Genomic DNA, 23,695 nt, shown 5'->3' with positions numbered 1-23,695 from the left:
AAAACAAGCAGAGAAGACAGAACATAAAGGTAACTTACTAGCAACAGGTTATTTCTGGATATGTGGGGGCAAACAAATTGATAAGATTTGATAATGACAGCAATAAAGGCATTAAATTAAAATGCGCTTAGTGTTTAAATACGTGATAGGCGCTATCAAAATCAATTGAATTATATATGAAGTAGATTAAAGAAAAGATATGCGTTACATGATAATGCCCATGTTGACAAATGTCAAATAAAGTTGTCTATTACCGTTGCTAGTTCAAATTTACGATAATAACACTTAGTGCAAACTCTTCTCTAATTTACAAAACACACTTGACTATGTCTGTGTGCTAATTAGCGCGAAAAATGATTGCAAATGAGCAAAGCACATAATAGCGTAATATCATAAGTACTACTTACAAGAAAAATCAAAACTCAACTCTAATGAGGAAGGCATTGCATTGCATGGGTGGAGGGCACAGAGATTGCTGGAAAAATCACAAACGTTTTGGATCAGACCAGATAAACTGGTTTTCCAACCAAGCACGCAACGATTCCAGAGACAGAGACTGAGACCTGTGCCCAGTTGATTTGCTTAAGCCGGAGTTCAATTTCAAGTTGAAGTTGAAGCTTAACAAGCGGCAATTCTTTAGTCGAAAGCGTGTGTGGGTCGTTTAAGATTATAAAGCTGAGTGCGTTATTATCAGCCGGTATAAACTAAACTTGGTTAAATTAAGCGTAAGATCTGGTTAGTGCATTGTTCAGTGAAGTGTGTGCAACATGTTAGCGAACTGTGAAAAATACCTTAATATTGCGAAAAATTATATTTTACACAACACAGCAAATGAGCTTACACCCGAATGTCTGACATTAAAATTCTTTATCTTATCAAGTGCTATAAAGAGACTGTCTCTGGATAACTGTCGCCTCCACTTAACGGTGTAAAGTGTAATTTAATAAATTTATGATGATTACAACAATGAATAGCATAGATTGATATACTGCATACCAGCGCAGCGGACTGACAACGGAGTAGAAGTAAATTTGCAATGACAACGCCTGAGCTGAGGCTGAGGCTGAGCCCTATGCGTGCTCATTGTAGAGAGATGATGACTTTGTCGGAAATGCCCATTTATGCGAATTAATAATTTAAAATTGCTCCGACACTTGCAAACATTTTCTCACATGACGGCCTGGATGACAACAAGAATCTTTTTGTTTACTGATGACTAATCTAAAGCGCTTGATGAATTTTCCATTTCCACGTTCCCACTAGAAATTCAGTTCAAATTTAGTACAAATAAAGTCGTTTGTGTGTATGCGTAAAATGCGAAAATGAGCTCCAAATGTGTTGTGATGCACAAACATAATAGCGATAAAAACAAAACATTATGTAGGCGCTCCCAGAAAAATAAATGTAATGAGAGAACAGCGATAGAAATCAAACGAGAGTTAGAGCGGGAAGCGCGCCAAGCATTACCTACATACTCATGCATACATTCAAACATACGTACATGTACGTATACTAATAGAAGAAAAGCCAATGTACTCTCAGCGCATGTCAGCATGTACATATGTATATATGTATTTTGACTAATGTATGTAACAAATTATGTTCGCTATCCTAATGGAGAATGGGAGCATATAAAAGAGGACAAGAGCAGCTAGCACGAGAGAGAGAGAGAGAGCACGAGAGTTGGAGTGTGAGAGCGCCTAATAGCAAACTGCTGTGCGTTTCGGAGTCTTTGTGCTTTTTTGTATTATTTATGAAGCAACAGTTTTGCATTAGACAGCAAACACGGGAGCGGAGCGTAGACAATGCGGGTGCTGAGACAAAAATTCAATTTAAATTAAATAACACTTGCTTAAGCTATTTAAAAAAGCCGAAAGACTATATCTAGCAGCTACATACTTAATTTAATTCTATATATGTATTTACATATATACTCTGTCTGTTAAGTTGCATTGCTGCATTTAACAGCGCACCTGTAAATCACCCTTTAAATATGTTGTTGTCTGCTCAACGTTTGAAACTCTATCAATCATTCTATTTGCGTATGCACTCTTGCACATGCATTCATACTTATGCACATACATATGTACATAACATTTACATAGCTGTGGCTGTACACTCTCTATTTCTCTTACCTTTACAAACTGGCTGCCAACAGCAACAGACACAACAAAAGCAACAAGCCAAACAGACCGCTGCGCTCACCTCTCGCTTAGCGAGCAGCAACAAGAAGCTTTTGCTTTTGCCTTTGCCTTTGGTTTTGGTTTCTTGCATTGTTTTTGCTCAGCCCCCAAGTGTCGAAAGCGTTCAACAGCTGTCTCGCTGCGCTCAGCTTTTGTGCGTTGGTGTGTAGCGCAGAGACACAGGCGACCGTATGTGTGTGAGTGTTAGTGTTGAGCGGGAGCAGTAAATGAAGACGGCGCGCTGTCGCTGGCGCTTTCGATGTTGGTTTGGTCCCCACGAAACGTTTCAGTTGGTGATCATACGTCGAAAGCGCAACACGCAAAACGCACCGTTGCCTGAGAGGTAGTCAACAGTTGCCAACGATACTTTAGTGCTTTGTGTGCTTTGTTAGTGTGTTTTTAAATTTGCAAGTGTTAAATAATTTTTGAAAATAATAATAAACGAACACTTTAGTTCAAGAGAATTTACACTAATTAAGTGTTACGTGCCGATAAATCAAGCGAAATACGTTTAATTGCATTAAAAACGTGTTTAATAAATATATACTTGTAGTATTTAAACATTTTATGTACATATATCCGTCCAAATGAGCCACAAGCCACAATAGCAACAACAAAATCACACTCATTTATTTATAGAGAGAATAACAAACTTAGTGCACATACTATTCGTAAGAATTGTGAACAAGTATTAAAGCAGACGCAGAAAAAAGTGCAACAAAATGTCGAAAAATAACGGAAAGAATGAAAAACACGAAGAGTTCCCGCAACCTGCAGAGAAAAAAACATGCATGGAGATGATCTACGATTCCCGAGATGGAACCATCTTTGGTCGCACTGGAAAAAGCTGGGGTAAATGCCAAAGGCACAATTATTTATGCAAAATGCAATTAATAGAATAGAAATAGAAAATATATACTAGTGAACTTTATATACTCACTGCTCATATAATAAGGGCAACGCTTAGCTCTAGCATATAAATTCTAATACTAAGGCGTGCTTAATCTGCATAAGTTGACTGACTGCCTGCATCACATAGTAGGGCACCCACTACGTCAGTTGCGATTGCTGCGTCGTTAGAATGCATTCAAACTCATGCATATATAAATATAAATGCAAGTCGGTCACTGGGCAACAAGTATTTGTTTATATTTGTAAAAATATACAGGCTTATGCAGCTTATCAGTTTTAGATGTCATTGCCATAACTGCATATGGTATATACTATGTATGTATGTGAGTTTATTATCACGTATGAAATACTGAAAGCACGTAAAAAAAAAATTTGCTTAGTCAACAATGTAGAAGATAAATTATGGAAGTCAACTGATAAAAAATCTGCCCTGTTTGTTATTACATATTTGCTTACATAGTTGCAAAAAATATGAATGTAGTGAAAACACGAGAATTATTTAAAAATAAATCTTATATTTGATGTAGCGCCTTAAAAACTAAAAGTTTTTAGATTTGAATATCAATTTAAACTCTTTGGTTTTTTTTCTGCCCAGTTACATATATTTTTTTTAGAATAGTTTTTAAGTTTTCAGTGTTTACATATTTGTTCGCCCCAATTACAAAAAAAAGAGATAAAAATGCTTAGCAAATAAACACGAGTGCACGTTTTAGTGTATTTTATAAACAAAAGAGACAAATTGGCTACATAGTGTTGCTCTGGGAGCGATTGAGAGGATGTACTGTATTTACGGTTAATATCGCATAATATTTTTTCAATAAGTTCTGTAAACAAATTCAAGGTTTCAATGCCGTCAATATGAATTCATTTCGCTCTTCAGCGAGTAGAATAATTTTTCATAATTTTCCATGGTTTAATTAATAAATGAAAATAAGCTTGTCAACACTCGTTTGTATTTATTCATGCTATTTGTCGTATGGGCACGTAAGAATTATTCGCTGTAGCTGTTATCGCTCTTTAAAGGCAAATATTTAAGTTATCCGTGACGTAAATAATTTATTTATGCAAAGCTTTTAATGGAATTGAATTGAATTTATTGAATTATAATCTACAGCTCGAGTATTATTAGTTTAGTTTACCTTTGATCATTTAATAGCCAAAGTACATTTTTAAATTGTTGGATTACGTTGTTGGGGTCTATGGGTCTGTTGGCCATTTGTCATGCCAACAGTTGCTGCCACATTGCCAAAACCCTTTGCTACCACACCTGTCCTGGTCGTGGCGGCTTTAATGCACCTGTGTCCACATTTGTGGCACAACAAACAAACAAATATGCTTTATTATTCGATTAAAAGGAGACCCCTTTGTTGTTTTGCTCAGTTAGTTGGGGCCATGGTTTTATTTTAGAGTTTGCTAATGTCCAGTTGGCTATCATTAAATCCATTAAGTTTCTTTATTTGCTGACAACTATGGACACATGGTCGGGTTATAATTACGAGCATGAGCTTCATAGCTACTACTATTTTTAATAACTAGGTCTTGGCTTATAGCACAACATACAACAAATGCATTAATCTATAGATACAATGTAACTAACTCGTTTGCCAAATGTTTCACACATTATTTGCACAAATCATTAATTAAAACTGTGATTGTTTAACTAAAATTCAGCGGATGCCTATTGGAATTATCCAGCAACACACATCAAAGTTTCAAGATCAAACAACAAGCTACACATAGCCATAAATAAAAGCTTTGCAGTTGAGAACAAATACACGCTGGGATCAGCATTAATTTCCACTCATTTTAACTGAAACTAAATAATTAACGAACGCAGCGAATTGTAATTAAATTCAGTTTTTTTGTATTTTTATTTTCCAACCACAACTTGATAATAAAAAACCCAAAACCGGTTCAACGGCTTGGGGCGTTTTGGAAATGCTTTCGTTGTTATTTTCTGTTCTGTTTTGCTTACATTTCGCTTAGTTTGCGTTTTGATTTTGTTTTTCTGCTTTCGGTTGCATTTGCAACATTTTTACCATGCAAGGGGACACCTGTCAATGGAAATGAAATTCTGACTCAAACCAGTTCGATCTGATAAGAGTTCGAGCTTATGCCGTGTGCATTGTGGGTCACTCTGGTGACCCCGCCCCTTTAATTAGCCGCCCACCGCTCATTAGCCACACTACTTGGCTACCACCTGATCGCCATGGTGGCTCATTTAGATTGATAGATGCAACTAATTGTTGTCATCACATAAAAATTGCATTGTATGCTCAGCAAACAATTAGTTGTCTTTTAATTAGGGCACAGGAAGCTCAGCTAATTGAGTTAATGTTACAAAGTAAAGCTATTAAATATGTATAGATTTAATGCTAGCCAACTGGCCATGCAAATTTTGTTTTATTTATGCTGTTGCTCTGTAATCTGTAATATCCTTGAAACTTAAGTATAGGCAAAATAAAAACAAATAAGTTTAGCTCAAGTTTGTGAGCCCAATTAGGCAGAGCATAACTTGCAAAGGGAAAACCTTTTATAGCCTTTGTTTGTAGTGCTGCCAAGCAGAAAACAAGGTCTGATCTAATCGGTCAACTAAACGAGCCATAATATTCCAGTTTCGATTGGGGCCGCATATATGAAATTAATTCACTTAAAATGCCGCAAAGTATGCTATAGCCACATAATCGTAACGCGTGTGTACTCACACACACGCATACATAAACAGGCAGGCAACATGCTTAACGATGACGCATTGGTGTGGCTAAAGGGTGTGGTGCACACGCAGGTTTTTGAATTGGGAATAAAATGGCGGGTCTCACTTGCTATGTATGTGTGCATTGGTGTGTGTGTGTGTGTGTGTATGTTGGCGCCAATGTGTCGCCTGCGCTATTTGGAACGCCTTGAGCATGGCTCGCCATTATTGACTGCGCATAAATGTTTGTCTTAACAGCTTGGGATATCAAAAGGGACAGCCAGGGGGCATTGACTGGCTGGTGGCCTGTTGCCAGTAATGAGGATAATGATGACAGGCGTTCCAGCAATTTGTAGCGCTCCCTCTAGCTCCAGAGGGCGGTTCATGTGCTAATTGCTGAGCTATGTCCTGCTATGTTGCAATTGGCGTGCCACTGGCTTATAAATCAGAACTCGAGTTTATTTCAGTTTAAACTGCTTTAGCAACTCTTTTATTACTACAAGTATGTAGTAGCAAACTATGCCGGAAGAAACTTTATATTTATTTTATGAGCTGCAGCTAGTGGCATTAAGCAAATTACGCTGCCGCACTTGTGTCCTGTAAACAAAACTCCCATAGTAAACAATCAAATGGTGTGAAAATGGCGCTGGCCCAAAGGCAAACATTAATTTGGCGCATATGTTGGCTGAACAGTTGGAACTCAATTATTAACTTGCTGGACAACAATAACTCACGTCCAAGCCTGGGAACGCGACCATGTCAATCGTTGGTCATGCAAACTTTCTAGCACATCAACGAGGGGCTTGTTGGGGTGTGTTCGCATATCCATATATACATATATATGGATATATATACATATATATAGGTCAGGGGCCCTTTACGTTTGTTTACTGCATCATCAAGTCTCAGCTCTGAGTGTTATTATTCAAACTTGTCCATTGCGGCAACGCCGCCTCGCTGCACGTTGTGGCGCCCAGTGTGTCCTTCTTAGTCCTCGCTGCATTGCCAGGCAGGCATTGGCTCATAAACAAAGTTCCAGATGAAACGTGTTTGCTGTTGTTATGCGTGGCCAACTGAAATCTTATACTTGCGTCTTGACCAAGTTTGTATTATATACACATTATGTAAATGTTGGGGCAAGTTCAACCCTCAGGGCTTGGGCTTGAGGCAAGCCCTACATGTGCCCCTCTGACATTTTTTGTTTTCTGCTCCACATTTCATTTGGCCTATGCTAATTTATACCAAATTCAACTGGTTTGCATTACTTTTAGCTGGTATTACAAACATTACATGCCACAGAAGAAAATCAATTCTATGCTGACTCATGAAACAAAATAAAGCAAACATAAGCATATGTCTATGATTTACTGCCACTTCCAAAAACGCAACTCCTGGGACCGCTTTCTGTTCGTAGCTGACCCCTTGGGAGGGGCAATCAAAACGCCAGAACATATTTGCCTCACTTGTAAAATTCCCACTCAGTCGAGTGCACAGCGGTCTCGGTCTCTTGTTTGTATGTTTTGTATCTATTTTTGTGATATTGCGAGAGCAGCAGCCGCATGAAATATATTTCAAGGCAAGATGCCATGCAAATGCCAAATGTTCAGTACTGTCTGATGAGTGTGGCATTAGAAAAATTGAAATCGAAAAAAACGCCCAAATTTGTATGCGATATTTGCAATTATATATCTATATATGTAGTGGGGGAAATAGAAAAGGCAAAAGATTTAAGGCAGGAAATGGATTCTGATGCAAGCAGAAGTCATAAGAATTTTATAGCATAGAGCTCTTGACTTTGCCTAATACTATAACTTAGATTTTCGTTGACAATTATATTTATAATTCAAACAATATTTATTTCTGCTTAATTGTCGATCTTATCAAAATAATAATTGTACATGCCATGGGAATTTCGGGATTAGGTTTGCCCTTTGCTCAAAGCTTTTACCAGCTGAGCAGCATATTTATTATGGCACACATAAAAGTAAAAATACATACGACTGTCAATCCATCATAGGCAAAATATAGGAAAAGTAATTGTCACACAGTCCAGTCATATGCAAGTAAAAAGTAAACTTATTGATTGTGGGCCAGACAACAGGCCTGACTACAACAGTCATGTGAATGTGAATGCGTGTGTGAGTGCGAGTGGCTCGTAATTCAACATTGGTGAAGACATAAGAATGTTGGGTCCGATTGTATGTAACAATATTGTCGTATGCCTTGATATTGCTTACACACGCGCGATGGGCCGTGGGCCGTGGGTCCCACCTTGGCTGTTTGTCTGGACGACAACAAGTGAGCTGGACGACGACGACGAGAACCACGACTGACTGGCTGGCTGACTGGCTGGCGTCATAGCCCATAGTCCGTCTGGGTAATTGCCTTGTAACGGCAGCGAGTGTTCAGTTTAGTTCAGTTCAGGGCTAGAGAAAACAGCGTGTGGTCATTGCCAAACTTATTTCCTTATACTTGAACGCAATTAATTTTCTTTGGGGCTTGGCAACACAGTTCCTCCATTTGAGTCTAAAAATTTGATGAATGCCAGCCAACTAGACACAAGCAAATGGCAGCCAGAGAGCGACAGCTAGAGTGTGAGAAAGAGAGGGAGCAACTTAAATATGGAAAGTCGTTAACGATGCGGCGCCGGGTATTGAACATTGATTACATTACTTATTGACGAGTAAATGGCTTTTGTTGCCTACTGTACAATATGTAAACACTTTTGTGCACAGAGCTTTTTGTTGTTGTTTTGTTTTTAGCCCATTGTATTCGGATATGCATTCATACGATTAATTTGTTTTGGGAATTTGAGCTGCTTTAGTTCTAGTGCGTTGTCAATTTCTGTTTGTCAACGTTGCGTTTATTTATGCAACAGCTTTCAATTCAGGGGCAGGGCCTTCCTTCCTTACCATCCCTCCCGCCCTACCACGCACTCCACATCGCATCAAACGCTGAAATTTAGCTGACTCGTCAATGCTATTGACATTGAAATATAGCAATGAGTGTTTGTATACAATTGTATAATCTTTCTCGCTTGCTATCTCACTCTTTGTTGTATTTATTACTGCATTTAGCGCTATGTTTAGAAATTAGCGAAAAAATACATATAATTAATATTATAAGCTGGCTCACCCATTTTTACTTTTTATATCTTCTAGGTCAACTGCTTCTATTTTATGTCATTTTCTACATCATACTTGCCATATTATTTGCAATTTGCATGCAGGGCTTGCTCGCCTCAGTTGATGAGGATCAGCCCAAATGGAAATTGGATCAATCGTTAATTGGCACAAATCCTGGCTTGGGTTTCCGTCCCATCAGCGAAGAAACTGAACGTGGCTCGGTGATTGAATTCGATGCCAAAAAGCCTGAAGAAGTTGCCTACTGGGTTGATTTACTCAACGATTTCTTAAAAGGTATGCAGGATGCTAAATTAAATATTTTTTGCCTAACTCTTTTGTCTCTATAGATTATGATCACACTGAGGGTCGCAATATGAAACACTGTGACTTTAAGAAGCCCCATCAGGCCAACGAGGTGTGTGTGGTGAATACGGAGCACTTTGGTCCCTGCAACAAAGCAAATAATTATGGCTATGGCACCAGCGAACCTTGCATTTTTCTCAAGTTGAATAAAATCTATAATTGGGAACCAGAGGTCTATGATGCACCCGTGCCAGCTATGCCTGAGACTTTGCAGCAGCTTATCAACAACACGGCTGTTGAGGAGGTCAGTGAACTGTTAATTACTTAATGTTTAACATTTATATTAAATGCAAGTATTTATATTGTTTAGCGTCAACAAATCTGGGTTAGCTGCAACGGTCATTTCAGCAAAGATAAGGAACATTTCGAGGATATCCACTATTATCCCAGCCAAGGCTTTCCGTCCTTCTACTATCCTTACCGCAATCAACCTGGTTACCTGAGTCCCGTAGTTGCAGTGCAATTCAAGAAACCACCCAATGGCACCATGCTGGAGGTGGAGTGCCGTGCCTGGGCCAAGAACATCATATACAGCGGCAGTTTACGGGATCGCATGGGCTCTGTGACCTTCGAGCTTCTCATGGATTAGAGCTCTTCATTCGCACTACAACAACTTGTGATCGCAACATCCTAAGCCAGGCCATAAATAACATACATATGTATGGCTAGTAAAGAACCTCGTACCAAGAGACCAACTTTAGTATACAACTAAATCAACATTGTTTCAGAGCTTAGTCTGCAATTTTTAAATGTATTGTATATATTTACATAAATGAAGGGAAATATCGATGAGTGTTAATAACAAAATCTGCCGGTAAAAAATATATTATAAAACAAGTAAAGTAATAATGAATGCAACATCGTATAAAAAAGTTCAAATCGTACACCCGTAATTGTTGTTATAGCTTTCAGCTTGTCTAATGCTATATAAGTTAATTATTAATAATATTTTATTTATAATTTTATGAATTCATGTAATATGATTAATTTGTGAATTGTATTTAGTTAGTATTTTACACATAAAATGTGTGTTGTTTTTGCCTCACAAAAATGCAAGAATAAAATGTTATATTATTTATTAAAAATCTTTCAACTTGCAGCAACCACCAATAATTAAAATTGAATAATTACATATTGTAAGAGCTCTTAAAGCATACAATAATAGATAAGGAACACTTTTAGTGGAATACGCAACTAAAAATTCCAGGCATACTTTTGATTTTAGTATTAAGATTTTTTTGAGATTTTTAGCACAACACACACACACACATACATTTTAGCATAACATTTTTTGTTGCATAATAAAATGAATTAAACAAAATTAAGTGCTACGTATATTTTTGTCTTTTATTCTGACTTGCAGACCTTTAAGTACTTCTTAGCTACCTTAAACGTAAATTATCATTAATATTTCGCCAATATATGTGAATTTGCCTGATTTTTCAAATTTCGCGCTAATTTATGCGATAACAAACGGCCGCAAATCCTTTGTTCAATATGGCAACGCTTTGTTTTATTTAACAGCGTTGCCATCCCAGCTAACTTGGCAGCTTAACAGCAGTTAAAAGCATGTTAACAGAAAAATAATAACATTTATTTAACATTCGGAATAACATTTTCTGTTAAGACTGTGACGGAATCACTGTTTTTTTTTGCAAAACACAGCGAAACACATTGTCTAACACTGTTATTGGGCGGCATATTTTGAAATGTAATAACAGAGAATATATATATTTTGTATAAGATTTTCGATTATAAAATCAATTTATAATCGAAAATCTCATACAAAATATATATATTCTCTGTTATTACATTTCAAAATAGTTGCATTGCCGCTAATTTAAATATGTTAAATGAGTTACTTTAATACTTTCAATTTATTTGAATAAGTTAATTGAATTATCATATCAATTTTTTGTATTTCATTTATTGCCCATTTACGATCGGACTAAAATTGTTAGTATTAGGACATTTAAATAATTAATATACATACATAAATAATATACATACATGTATGTGCACAACATATTTTAAAATTTACAATTTTTACGAATAAGAAAATATGAAAAGGTTGACAATGCGCAACGAAACTTAAAAAATTGAGCTATTTGCAAAAAAGGAATAAAAAAATAATCGGTTACTCTTCTCCGCCTGTTCCCCGGCACATTTTCTTTGCATGATGATTGCTCAATTTTTAACTCAAAGCCTTGACCAGAAGATTGTTGTATAATAATATGCACATATATATACATACATTGAATAGTTTTACTATTTTTTTTATTTTTATTTAATGACAACTAAGAGCATAGTATAGTATTTATATACAAAATATGTAAAATTAAATATTGGAGTGTTAAACAGACCCAATTGCCTGAATTCCTCAAAAGCCCCAATCAGATCTGGATTAAAGGTATTTGTTAATATTTAAGAAGTAAGATACACCGCTTAGTAATAACCTCTGAGGTCTCTGTGTTGATAACAGAATAAAGTTTATTATAATCAGCACAGAGAACTCGAAGAGGCCGATACATTTAATAATAATAATAATAATTACCCATAATTACATTTATGCAAAAGTTAGTATAAACGCACGAATCTGCAGCTACATAATGTTGTACATATGAATGTATTTAACATTCACATATGAATGCTCACACAATTTCCGAAACATATAAATTGAGTTATTTATATTAATTATTATTATTCAAATTTTCAATATATGTACATAAATACACAGCGTATTTGCTGTGCATATGTTTTGTTAAGGAAAAACGAGCGCTAAGGAACAATTATAAAACAGCCGTTGACCTTGATAATTCTTATTTGTCTTCTGCCCACGAAACTAGAAATTGAGCATTTTCGTGGGCAGAAAACAAATAGAATTATCAAGTCAACAGAAAATGCAAAATTCGGCGGCGAGGGCGCGGCTTATTCTAGCACACATATGCGTACATACATACACTTGCATTCCTTTGACCATATATGTACATATTGAGCATATAATTGAGCTATTTTATGGGCAAAGGAGGAATAAGAATTATGAAAGCCAATGGTTTAACTCAAAGGCTTAACGCACTTGCCCTATTGCATTTAATATTCAGTTCAATTTGTGCGGTGAGTGTGATCGTTCGGCAAATTGAATTTTAATGTGGCTGGACACAATTATGTAAGTATATTTAAAATACTATATTTGTTCCCTACCTCCTACTACCCTACCCCTACCCCTACCTACATTGTCATTGTACAATAATACTACACAATTTTTTTTTTTTTATTTCCAGTCTTGGCGGGAATATAAATGTTGGCGATTTGGTGAATATCATCAACCTGGATGATCCATTCTTTGATGAGGCTAAATTGGTGGAAGCTATGCTGCACACAGCATGCAAGTAAGTTTTTTTTTTAATTTAATAACACACACAAATTAAAACTGTGCAAGCTTAAATAAATGAATTAATTAATGTTGCACATTTTATTTATTTTTTATAGCAAATTTTGCTTCAAAATGCATTTAAAAATATGCTTTAACGTTTTTAATTTATGCTATTAAATATTTTGCAATTCATTAATTTAAAATATTATTTATATTAAATAATAACTGTTTTCAATATAATTCTTTATTTTTACATCGTTTCACACGTTTAGAATTTGTAAAATATTTGCTTTACATTTATTTAATTAAATTTATTTAAGCTTAAATTAATTTACCCATTTATGCGCAAAATTTAATTTTTTTTATAAAAATATTCTTATTAATTTAAAGTTTTTAATTTATTGCTATAAATATTTCGCATTCCACATTTTAAATTTTGTTAGCTTTAGGCAAGCAGCAGCCATCTGTCATAATTATCTTTTATATTCATTAATAAATTGCAGAAGCCTGAACGATATGAGGAGAACTACGTAAATGGGCATATTGATGGGCGCAAAAATATAATGCATATTCCGCCGGTTGGGTTTTTTTTGTTGCTCGATGAGTTTAAATACACGTGCAAAGGCTTTAGCAATCAAGTGACAGTTTTCCATTTGGTCACAATGTCGACCAATAAAGAGGAGTCTCTACGACCCTTATATTCTGTAGTAAATATAGGGCATCAAACTAATTCTTCGTCTACAATCTGCTCAATTCTCCAAATCTGCATTGATGAGATAAGTAATCAGCATCGTGGCACAGATTTGATTGCCATCATAAGCGATGCCCTCAGTTCCAATTTATTAGCAGTCAAAGAATTTCGCATGTTGCTGAAAAGTAACTTGCCTCATTTACGATGCTTCACGCATCTAAAAAATCTTTGGTATTTAAATGGTCGCAGGTCTGAGGATAAATACCTCAATGGTATTTATTCCAATAATTTGAATAGAAATTTCCAAGTTGAACTCGCGCTAGCCAAAGCAGGATCTTTAAGAATTAGTCAAGTTAATTACCATAGGGTAATTTGTGAGGAGTATAGAAATATAGAAAGAGTTTTAATTAAAATGTTCGCCGATAGGTCGGTGCAGTCCGTTAATATGAGTTACATTAACAATGATAGATTAGAATACTTGGGCGGGGGCTTATTCAGGGGGATAATTGAAATGTGTATTTTTTACACCGAGCCAGTAGATTTAGAGAGTGAAGATTTAGTTAAAATTTTTTTCCATAATTTAATTAAGTTTCTTTTTAATATTTTCAATTGTGAGGCTAGTTAGAACATTTTTTTTTTTCGAGCATCAACAAAAATTGCCCCCGATATGCCCTTTCCCACAATATGCCCGTAGTAGTGCCGGCCCTGCACCGAAAGGTGCCTCTGTAAGTATTAATGTAATTGAATTAATGTATGTACTATTTATTAAAATTATATATTTTCATTTATTTCATATCAATGAGCTCTAATTACACCGGGGGATTCGTAAAGATGTTTTAACGCACCAACTCAGCCACAGTGTGGTCTATGATATTTTATTATATTTAATGTAACTCTATTTTTACTATAAATAATAAAATAATAAATTATATAATATATATTATAAATTATATTGCGTCATGCTTTTATTATAAATTTTGACACTTTAATTTGTCCATTTGTTTTTTTCTAGTATATTTTGTAATTTTAGAATTACAATGGAGGAATTTAGAAAATTAAACCAATTTTTAAAGAAACGCAATGAGCACTTGCGTGCCCAAATGTGTCGACAACATCAACTACAACAACAACAACAACAAATACAACAGATCATTGAACAACAGCAACAACTTCAACAACAACAGAAATAAACATCAACAACAAATACAGCTAATATATAAACAATTCGATATACAGCAACAGATACAGAGCGAGGAGTATCTGGAAGAAGCGGCGTCGCCTCAACCACAACCTGATGTTGGCTATGCCGAAGAGTTTGTTGAAGAGGTGGCGTCCGCTCAGCTCGATGTTTCTTATGGGCGAAAACCAGTAAATCGAACTGGTTGGAAGAGTGCTAATTAACACATAATAATCATTCAGATCGTATACAAATTTAAAAGCAAGCATATACCATCTTAATCACTAACAGAACTAACACTAAGTTAATTGGTTTTCTAAATTTTATTCTGCTGCAGACTTGAATCGACATCGTTCAAATTACCATGAGTTGCCAAAAAAAAAAAAACAAAACAAATGTTGCTCAGGTTAAGAAGGCTCTAAGGAAATATATTTTAGATATGTTATAGATTATATAAAAGCAATTAAATTTATTTTTGATGCTCGACGAAAGAAGGATTTCTTATTCAGCCTCATAAGTAAAAAGTTGAGATAAGAATTTGAACAAATTATGAAAATAGATTTTAACAGAATTTACACTATCTAATTCTAATGGCTCTGTGTAATAAATATACATTTCAATTATACCCCTGAGCAAGCCTCCGCCCAAGTATCTATCATTATTAATATAACTCATGTTGACGAACTGGTCCGACTTTTATATTTGAATACTCTTCACAAATTACCCTATGGTAATTAACATGACTAATTCTCAAAGAGCCTGCTTTGGCTAGCGCAAGTTCAACTCGGAAATTTCTAGTTAAATTATTGGAATAAATACCTTGGAGATAAAATAAATAAAAAAAGAAATAAATAAATGCTACCGAAAAGGATCATTTAATGTATAAGAAAGTTGGTGTTGGTGTCTGGTCTGCTCTGCACGATGCCCGAGGAAAGAATGGGAAGAGGTCAGGGACCGGATGCGCTCAGGCCAGGGCTTGTGGCTAAAAACCAGGGCTCCGATCTCGATAACAAAGCTTTCGGTGCGGTAGGCTGATTTCCATCGATGGCTCAGCTGATCTGCCGGCTGTTCAGCTGATTTCGTACAATATGAAGAAAGTTCGCAACTGGGAATATAAAAAAGAATATATATATATATATATATAGATTTAGTTAAATATTAATTAAAAAAAAATTAAAAATGAAAATCGCATTTATTGCATTGGGGTGAGTCATGTGAGGCTTTTTAAATGTTGAACTTGTTCCATCAAATGATATATGATCTCAATTTGTTGATTTAATTTTGATTTGTTCTTTTTGATCTCTGTTTGTCGATCGGTCGACCGGAGGCTCTATTCCTGGCTACTTTTCGTCCTTGGGCACTTGTAGTAACAGTTAACAGTTGTTCAATTCAACAAAACATATATAAAATAAATAAACTCACATCTTTGTCAACTATTCTTATTCAAAACAATTATAGCTTTTAAATTGTGTAGCGCCAAACTCTAATTATTTCAGCTGTATGTTCAAAAAAGTCATACAATCGAAAACTATCGATATTGACTTTTGAAATTTGTAGCTCTTTGATGTGCCAACCATGGTCACTCTAAAGCAAACAGCTGATTTCTACACCGTGCGATTTAAGCGACAGCGTTTTTTAATTTGTACAAAACATGGATGAATAAACGTTAATAGAAACCGTTTACGAACACAAACGAGATGAATATCCACCTACGCTGGGTAAGTGCCTAATTTCTCAGCGCAACATCCTAAGCCAGGCCATAAATAGCATATGTATGGCTAGTAAAGAACCTCGTATCAAGAGACCAACTTTAGTAAACAACTAAATCAACATTGTTTCAGAGCTTAGTCTGCAATTTTTAAATGTATTGTATATATTTACATAAATGAAGGGATATATCGATGAGTGTTAATAAAAAAATCTGCCGGTAAAAAATATATTATAAAACAAGTAAAGTAATAATGAATGCAACATCGTATAAAAAAGTTCAAATCGTACACCCGTAATTGTTGTTATAGCTTTCAGCTTGTCTAATGCTATATAAGTTAATTATTAATAATATTTTATTTATAATTTTATGAATTCATGTCATATGATTAATTTGTGAATTGTATTTAGTTAGTATTTGACACATAAAATGTGTGTTGTTTTTGCTTCACAAAAATGCAAGAATAAAATGTTATATTATTTATTAAAAAAAAATTAAAAATTTATTAAAAATCTTTCAACTCGCAGCAACCACCAATAATTAAAATTAAATAATAACATATTGTAAAAGCTCTTAAAGCATACAATAATAAATAAGAAACACTTTTAGTGGAATACGAAAAAAACATTACCCTGTAGTGCAATGTTAGAAATAGCGGCGGAAACTAAAAATTCCAGTCATACTTTTGATTTTATTAAGATTTTTTTTGAGATTTTTAACACACACACACACACACACACACATTTTAGCATAACATTTTTTGTTGTATAATAAAATGAATTAAACAAAATTAAGTGCTACGTATATTTTTGTGTTTTATTCTGACTTGCAGACCTTTAAGTACTTCTTAGCTACCTTAAACGTAAATTATCATTAGAGACTAAAAAATAGAGTATATTACATACCAATATTTAATATTTCGCCAATATATGTGAATTTGCCTGATTTTTCAAATTTCGCGCCAATATATGCGATAACAAACAGTCGCAATCAATTTGTTCAATATGGCAACGCTTTTTTTTTTAACAGCGTTGCCATCCCAGCTAACTTTGGCAGCTTAACAGATTTTGAGCATGTTAACAGAAAAATAATAACATTTATTTAACATTCGCTGAAGAATGAACATCTTATTTATTTACAAATCTTTATCAATTCCATATTCGTATCTATATCTGTGAGACTGCAATTGAAGCTTGCGGATCTGTTGCTGCAGTTGGTAAATAAATGCGTGTTGACTAACAATTGCAAAAGCTGTTAATAAAACGAAGAAAAATTGTGCTATAGAGAAAACTTTTTTCATGGAGCCAACTATAGACGTCGGTTGTGTGAAGGAGGAGCACTTCGATTGGCAGCTGATGCGACATAGAGACATAGGACTTGGACTCGGATTGGGACTTATAAAGATTGAACCAGATATGAGCATAGTGTGGCCAAGTGCAACATTAGTAAACGTAAACACCAAGGAAAAAGAGTCGCAGACGGACTCACTGTAAGATACAATTGTGTACATGCAAATGTAAGAAATATTTGAGTCAAGAAAGAGTATAATGCAGCAGCGCGCCCTTTTTAAATGCATCGTGCCCAAGGGACTTGCACAAGCACAATCTGACTGCATCTCACACGAACTGGTGAGCGAGCGCGTATTTCTGTGCCACTTGCCAAGGATTCGATTCTACGCCGACACTCCAACGAGAGAACGCTCAACTGTCCACATTGCCCCAAAGCATTTGCCACCAAGGATAATCTGCAGAAGCACATACGCCGTCATTCAAGTGAACGGAATCTAGTTTGTCCGCATTGCCCCAAAGCATTTGCCACCAACGATAATCTGCAGAAGCATATACGTCGTCACTCCACCGAACGCACACTCCACTGTCCCCATTGTCCCAAGGCCTTTGCCACCAATGACAACCTTCAGCGTCATATACGTGGTCACTTGGGCGAGCGACCTTTTAAGTGCTCGTGCTGCTCAAAGTCCTTTGCACAAAACCGAGATCTCAAAGCACATATTCTGGAGCACACTGGACTAAAGCCCTACAAATGCCCACATTGTCCCAAGGCCTGTGTGCGTAGCGAGGGACTCAAGAAGCATATACAGCGACTGCACAAGGACCAGGAGCCGGTGCAGACACATCCAAGTGTGGCTAGGTAAGTAAACGCTGGTGCCATATCTGCAATTTAATATTAATCTAAATTTTATTACAGATGGCAGACTCTAGCTCAAAAAACCTTTGATACCAGCAACACAGTTATTATGTATAAATATGATCTGGCTAAGCAGACGCTCATTCCTGCTGGAGAGGCATAAGCAAGCAGCAGTCTTTGCCCTGAATTGTGATCTCGGGGCGTGAGGCGGTAATGATTCCAATAATTGGATAAACAGCTTGGTAATATTATTTATGTAGTCTGTCCAAGCTGCGTAACTAAGGAACATGACATTATCAAACTAAGTTTAGTTTTAATTAACAAGAGACTAAAGATAAACAAAACTTAATGTAGTTGTATGTGTATAAAATAATCTAGTGCTTAAATGTTGTGAATATTCTGGGCCTATGCAATAATATATGCCAGTTTCTGAGTAAATGTGTTACTTTATTCGATGCCTTACTAAATATAAATCAAAAATCGTTTGTTGAAGGTACAGTATGATAAACAATTAAGTATTGCATTTGTACAAATAAGTTTATTGCAGCATTATTAAACATTATTATTATTATTATTATTGTTATTATTATTATTATTATTGAATGAGAGTTATTGTACCATTATTTCAGAATATTGTTTAGTTTTACTTTTGATATCAATTAATCTTAGAAATTTATGCACATTGCATTTGCATTGGGATACTTGTTGAATTTAATATCATTTGCTAAACTTAGTTCATTTTGATATCTATATGTATAAAGTAATCACAAAATATTATTATCACAATTTACGGATATATATACTATATAAATATTATATTCTCTGCAATAGTCAATGCAAGTAAAAATTTAAAGTACTCATACGAGCAAGATTTAGTTTTAAGATTAACTGTTGGAGTCAAAAAGTAAGTTGAGACGAAATTTCAAACTTGATTAGTTTATATAGTATATATGATAAAGCTAGTGCTGGGTACTTGTAGAACAATTTAAACCATCAACATATTCCAGTTAGTTGCACTGAGCGCCCCACATCTCTGTCTCATGGTACATGCGATAGATATTATCCCTGATGAGCTTAGCTTTGTCTAACACAAAAGAGTTTCAATTAATTTTACATCAAAGCTCTAGCAAATAGTGTAGACTTACCCTTGCAAAGATTGAGAGATATAACGTGTTTCTTTAGGAATTCCACACACAGATCTTGGTTTACACCAAGCGAATGCATATTACAGGTAAAGGCACTGCAATAAATATACAAATTTAATAAAGCTTAAGTTAGATATTTCTATGTGCAGACCCTAATTGCCGAAATGCAATATCCTCCTGCTCCTTGGCAGTATACAGGTTCTTGCTTGGCTTACGCTGCGATGAGCTGGAAGATGACTCTGGACCATGCTTGCGCTGAATTTTTGTTACATCAGTCACCACGGGTAAGTTGTTATCTGCTGGAGGAGCTGCAGCTAGACGCTGTTGCTGTTTGGCCTGACGCCGCTGCTGGCGTCGCAGCTGTGCGGATAGACGATGCTCGCGCTCCGACTGCATGGCCTCCAGGAAAACGGCATTCCAAAAGCGCGCCTGTTGCCAAATGGGCTGCTGGCGCAAAGTAATGAACAGGTACTCGCGATACGGCTCACAGCCAGGAACTTCAACTGGCAATAGCAAGACATGGATTATACAAAATTCTCATACATTCAATTTACAACTTACTTTCATGGTAGAACAAGAAGCAGAGATTCATAAGCACTGCAGCGGGCGCATAATCTTCACATTCGCCGCATTCAAACAAAGCGAGCGCAAAGTATTGGGCCAGCGCATTGAACGTTAGCGTATCGATGCGCTTGGACTTGTTGCGCTGCTCGCTGAGAAACCGTGTAAACCATAGACGCCCCATCTCCAGACGCAGCAGCACGCCAAACTCCGACTTAAGCTCCAGATTAATGCTCGTGAAATTGTTGAAGAGCAGCTGCGTGAAATGCTTCATGAACTCCTTGACGGGCTCCTCGCCAGCGCGACAGTCCAGGCTAATTGAGCTCGCCCAAGACGGCACCGAGTTCTGCGACTCGGAGCGTATAAAGTTGCGCCAGTCGCTGGACTCCATGCTGGGACTGGCCATCATCATCTGTTCAGGCTCATCTCGAAGACTGGTCAATGTGCTGCTATTGGAGGTGCGACTGCGTGCAGGAATACGCATGGAGCTGCCCCAAGGCTGACGTGCCAACGAGCTGCTGCCGCCGCCCGCTTCTGTTGGTGGCTGCACATCAATCTGCGGCGGCGAGGCCGTGGCCTCCAGCAGTTCGCTAATGCGCTGCATATCCTTCTGCATATCCAGTTCGCTGCGCCTAGCGCCAGCAATGGCTCTGGGACGCTCGTAGCCACCAGAATGCCGCGATTCAATGTCCATAGAGTTGGATTGTGTGTGGCTGCTTTGTTCTCCATGCGACAGCGCTGCCATCTGCTCTGGCAGAGAGAGATCACTGCTGTCATCGCTGCTGCTGCCGCCCGTGCTGCTGGAAGAGGGGGAGCTGTCGCGCAGCGGTCCGCAGAGCTTGTTGGAGTGCCGTACTCGCGAATGCTCCAGACGAGGACCTAGTAGGAGTAAAAAATTAGTAAAATATCTTACAATTTCTCAATCTCTTTCTCTTACGCGGCGCTAGATTCGGCTGCCTATAGCGACCCGAAATAATTTCCTCATGTGCGCGTCTTGCCTTTACTCGACGCGCCTCAAAGTCAATCTTTGTGTAATCAATGGTCTCATCAACTGAGGATTAAATACATGTATTAAATTAAATTTGTTTTGAAGTGTAAGCACCTACATTTTGGCAGATCCTCATCATCGTCTTCAAAGTCACTGCTGCTGCTGCTTAAAGTCAACTGTAAGTAAATATATAATCAGATTGCACATTTGTAAATTTAAACGCTCTCTCTTTAATTAAAAGATTATACAACGTTGTATATTGCTTGTGTCATGTAAGTCGTCCGTATGTTCATCTATAATTTATGCCTACTAAGCAGTGTGTGTAATAAATGGATTGCACTTGCTTTATCTTATGCTCAAGCATCTCATTTCAAAGGAAAGCGTTGCAGGTATACAGTTCGTATACTTACTATAAATAAAGACAATTCACAGCTCAATAGACAGCATTGAGTAGGACAAAACTTTGAAAAAGAGAGCAGTGCAGCTCAAATAATTAATTTCAATCAAGGACGGAGTGGCGACCATCAACTTGCTGCAAGGCATAGAAAAAACAACAAAAGGATTCCAAACTGTCAATGACAGAGCAGCCGGAATCGCTATTTACCCGTCAGATTTGGTCTGGTGTAAAAAGTAATGTGAAACTGCGTAAGCTGGTAATTCTAGCTTTAAAATTATTATTTAACACTTTACAACCAACACTTTTTTACAATTTTTAACCAACAGAATAATGTTCTCGTGTAGTTTGAGTTCCACAGAAACTCTTTCTCGCATGTATTTTAAAAAATTTAGTAACTTATGTATGTGCCAGTGATCCAAGGAATAAAAATCTAACATGACTCCGAGATTGACTCAATGACTGGCTATTATATTAACAGAATCTAAGAACATTAATTAGGCCATCAGCTTTTTAAATCGAACAAACTTTTTTTTTACCAAATGTTGGCAGCCGTGACTGTCAGGCAGAGTCAAGTACAATGGAAACAGCTGAGCACACACACACACACGCAGGCAGAGAAGCTTAACACACGCGCAGCCCCCATTTTGAGCAACAACAATTGAAGGTCAAACGAGTGCAGCAGCAGCAGCAATAAAGCGGAAACAACAAAACTATCAAAGTTGCAGTTGATTTTGCAGCATAGACAGCAAACACACCCACTTGACATCCCGTTATGCACTCGGGCCTTTCATTATCAAGGCTTTTGTGCCTCGCTTTCTCTTTCTGCCTCAGTCTCTTTCACACTGTCGCTTACCTTGTTTGATATACCATTCAGCAGCTCGTTGCTATTACCCAGCACGGTCAAGAACTTGGACTTGAGCGCTCCGATGCTTGGTGTGCGTTCCATGAACAATTTAATTTTTGATCTCTCGCCGGTAAACGCCGAGGGGGGCGTGCCCGGTGTGGGCGTTGGCGGTGGCTTTGCATCCACCATTATTTAGCAGCTTAGCTAAAGTCTTCTCGCTGGCCTAATAGTTGTTCTTGGGTTTCTATTGGGTATTGTTCCTTGCTTTTGATACTATTTTTAGTCATCTAATAAGCGGTTTGCGTCTAGTGACGCTTTGACTTTTGACGTGCCTGCCGTTGCGACTGCGACTTCAAGTATCGATTTTTCATATATAGAACACGGAATAGTCGTAACCTGGCGAGCATTGCGCTTTAAGCGCAGCTACATTTAAATTAAATTTGTTAACACTTAACGCTTTATGCTATGCATAAGCATTAACAATGCTGTAAATAAATAGTTTTTTTTTTAATTTATGTTAAATAAACAAATTAACTTAGTTATTGTTTACTTATGTATTTCATTTCATCTAATGCTTAGTTGTAGTTCAAGTTAAAGCTATTGCTTGCAATTTATATAAATAATTTATTGGTTTTAATTTACATATATATATATATACATACATATGTTTGCTATTGTTATACACATATTGAGCTTTAATTATTGTCTAACAAAGTGGCGAAAAACTCATTTACACATTTAAAGGCACAATTTTATATAAAATTTTGCACAAAGTAAAAGTTTTTTAATTTGCATTTTTCTTTTTGGCTGACACGCAAGCCAACTAATTTTCCTTTTATTATAATTTCCGCACGCGTTTCACTTGCTTTCCCTGCAACGCGCGCTGCGCAAATGCAGCCGAAAATTGTGTTTTCAGCTTTAAGAATTTTACAAAATTTCTCGCATGCATGAAAAATATGTAAAAGCTTTTGCCAGAGCTTTCTTCGCTGCAGCAGCAACTACAACAACAGCCGGCATTTGAATTGTTTACGAACAGCTGAGCGCAGAGTGTGAGCGAAGAGAGAGCGCGCGTTGGCGCGAACAGCTGTGCGCAGACGTTGGGCTTTGCGTGGGCGGCACGCGTTCAATGCGCTCGCCCACAACGCCAGTCCCAAGGTCGACGGGTGGTCCACGCCTCCCCCAAGTCGCTGTCGATTGTGTTGGCGTGTAATGCGAGCTTATCAGGCTTTGCTTTTACCTCTGGCCATTGAGTATTTATTTACACGTTGCATTATTACTTTTTGCGCAATTTGCAGTTATTGCCTCACACACACACATACGTATACGTATACGAATATTACTCATACCACATGTTGCGCGTGGCTTGGCTGCCAGTCATAGCATCCTGTCGT

At 36.8% G+C, this 23,695-nt stretch overlaps 3 protein-coding genes across 4 annotated transcripts; 2 read left to right on the top strand and 1 right to left on the bottom strand.

The window, feature by feature from the left end:
- Nucleotides 1-2,466: 2,466 nt before the first annotated feature.
- Nucleotides 2,467-10,202, top strand: LOC108608452 (sodium/potassium-transporting ATPase subunit beta-1). Of its 2 annotated transcripts, none has more exons than XR_001915551.2 (5): nucleotides 2,467-3,035; nucleotides 8,949-9,206; nucleotides 9,260-9,519; nucleotides 9,586-9,934; nucleotides 9,976-10,202. XR_001915551.2 is itself a non-coding variant. In XM_017999832.2 (5 exons), the coding sequence occupies exons 2-5, from the start codon at nucleotides 2,906-2,908 to the stop codon at nucleotides 9,862-9,864; spliced, it is 927 nt and encodes a 308-aa protein (XP_017855321.1). In that variant the 5' UTR covers nucleotides 2,510-2,526; nucleotides 2,823-2,905; the 3' UTR covers nucleotides 9,865-10,202. The 2 variants fall into 2 exon arrangements, 1 of the variants encoding a protein (XP_017855321.1); XM_017999832.2 differs by having other exon boundaries at nucleotides 2,510-2,526; nucleotides 2,823-3,035; nucleotides 9,586-10,202.
- A 7,569-nt stretch (nucleotides 10,203-17,771) lies between these two features.
- LOC108602284 (zinc finger protein 768) lies at nucleotides 17,772-18,898 on the top strand. Its single transcript, XM_033294097.1, has 3 exons — nucleotides 17,772-17,852; nucleotides 17,888-18,372; nucleotides 18,430-18,898. The coding sequence occupies exons 1-3, from the start codon at nucleotides 17,772-17,774 to the stop codon at nucleotides 18,530-18,532; spliced, it is 669 nt and encodes a 222-aa protein (XP_033149988.1). The 3' UTR covers nucleotides 18,533-18,898.
- Nucleotides 18,899-19,195: 297 nt separating this feature from the next.
- Nucleotides 19,196-22,789, bottom strand: LOC108599248 (uncharacterized protein KIAA0513). The gene is made up of 7 exons (XM_017986048.2): nucleotides 22,314-22,789; nucleotides 21,182-21,239; nucleotides 21,013-21,126; nucleotides 20,076-20,954; nucleotides 19,666-20,017; nucleotides 19,515-19,609; nucleotides 19,196-19,453 (listed from the first exon to the last, which is right to left on the bottom strand). The coding sequence occupies exons 1-7, from the start codon at nucleotides 22,491-22,493 to the stop codon at nucleotides 19,377-19,379; spliced, it is 1,755 nt and encodes a 584-aa protein (XP_017841537.2). The 5' UTR covers nucleotides 22,494-22,789; the 3' UTR covers nucleotides 19,196-19,376.
- Nucleotides 22,790-23,695: the final 906 nt, after the last annotated feature.

Source organism: Drosophila busckii, chromosome 2L (assembly GCF_011750605.1).
Source record: "Drosophila busckii strain San Diego stock center, stock number 13000-0081.31 chromosome 2L, ASM1175060v1, whole genome shotgun sequence".
Classification (NCBI taxonomy): Eukaryota; Metazoa; Arthropoda; class Insecta; order Diptera; family Drosophilidae; genus Drosophila; species Drosophila busckii.
Note: the sequence above shows the minus strand (reverse complement) of the source record. Positions and strands in the feature narration are given on the sequence as shown.

What these genes read in the sequence shown, in the direction of transcription:
- LOC108608452 (XM_017999832.2), top strand. Translation starts at nt 2,906, where the DNA reads ATGTCGAAAAATAACGGAAAGAATGAAAAACACGAAGAGTTCCCGCAA. An exon ending in TCGCACTGGAAAAAGCTGGG is followed by an intron (nt 3,036 to 8,948) that starts GTAAATGCCAAA and finishes TATATCTTCTAG; the next exon opens with GTCAACTGCTTCTATTTTAT. An exon ending in ACAACACGGCTGTTGAGGAG is followed by an intron (nt 9,520 to 9,585) that starts GTCAGTGAACTG and finishes TATATTGTTTAG; the next exon opens with CGTCAACAAATCTGGGTTAG.
- LOC108602284 (XM_033294097.1), top strand. Translation starts at nt 17,772, where the DNA reads ATGCAGCAGCGCGCCCTTTTTAAATGCATCGTGCCCAAGGGACTTGCA. An exon ending in ACTGCATCTCACACGAACTG is followed by an intron (nt 17,853 to 17,887) that starts GTGAGCGAGCGC and finishes CCACTTGCCAAG; the next exon opens with GATTCGATTCTACGCCGACA. An exon ending in ACACATCCAAGTGTGGCTAG is followed by an intron (nt 18,373 to 18,429) that starts GTAAGTAAACGC and finishes ATTTTATTACAG; the next exon opens with ATGGCAGACTCTAGCTCAAA.
- LOC108599248 (XM_017986048.2), bottom strand. Translation starts at nt 22,493, where the DNA reads ATGGTGGATGCAAAGCCACCGCCAACGCCCACACCGGGCACGCCCCCC. An exon ending in TGAATGGTATATCAAACAAG is followed by an intron (nt 21,240 to 22,313) that starts GTAAGCGACAGT and finishes ATTTACTTACAG; the next exon opens with TTGACTTTAAGCAGCAGCAG. An exon ending in TGATGAGGATCTGCCAAAAT is followed by an intron (nt 21,127 to 21,181) that starts GTAGGTGCTTAC and finishes TTTAATCCTCAG; the next exon opens with TTGATGAGACCATTGATTAC.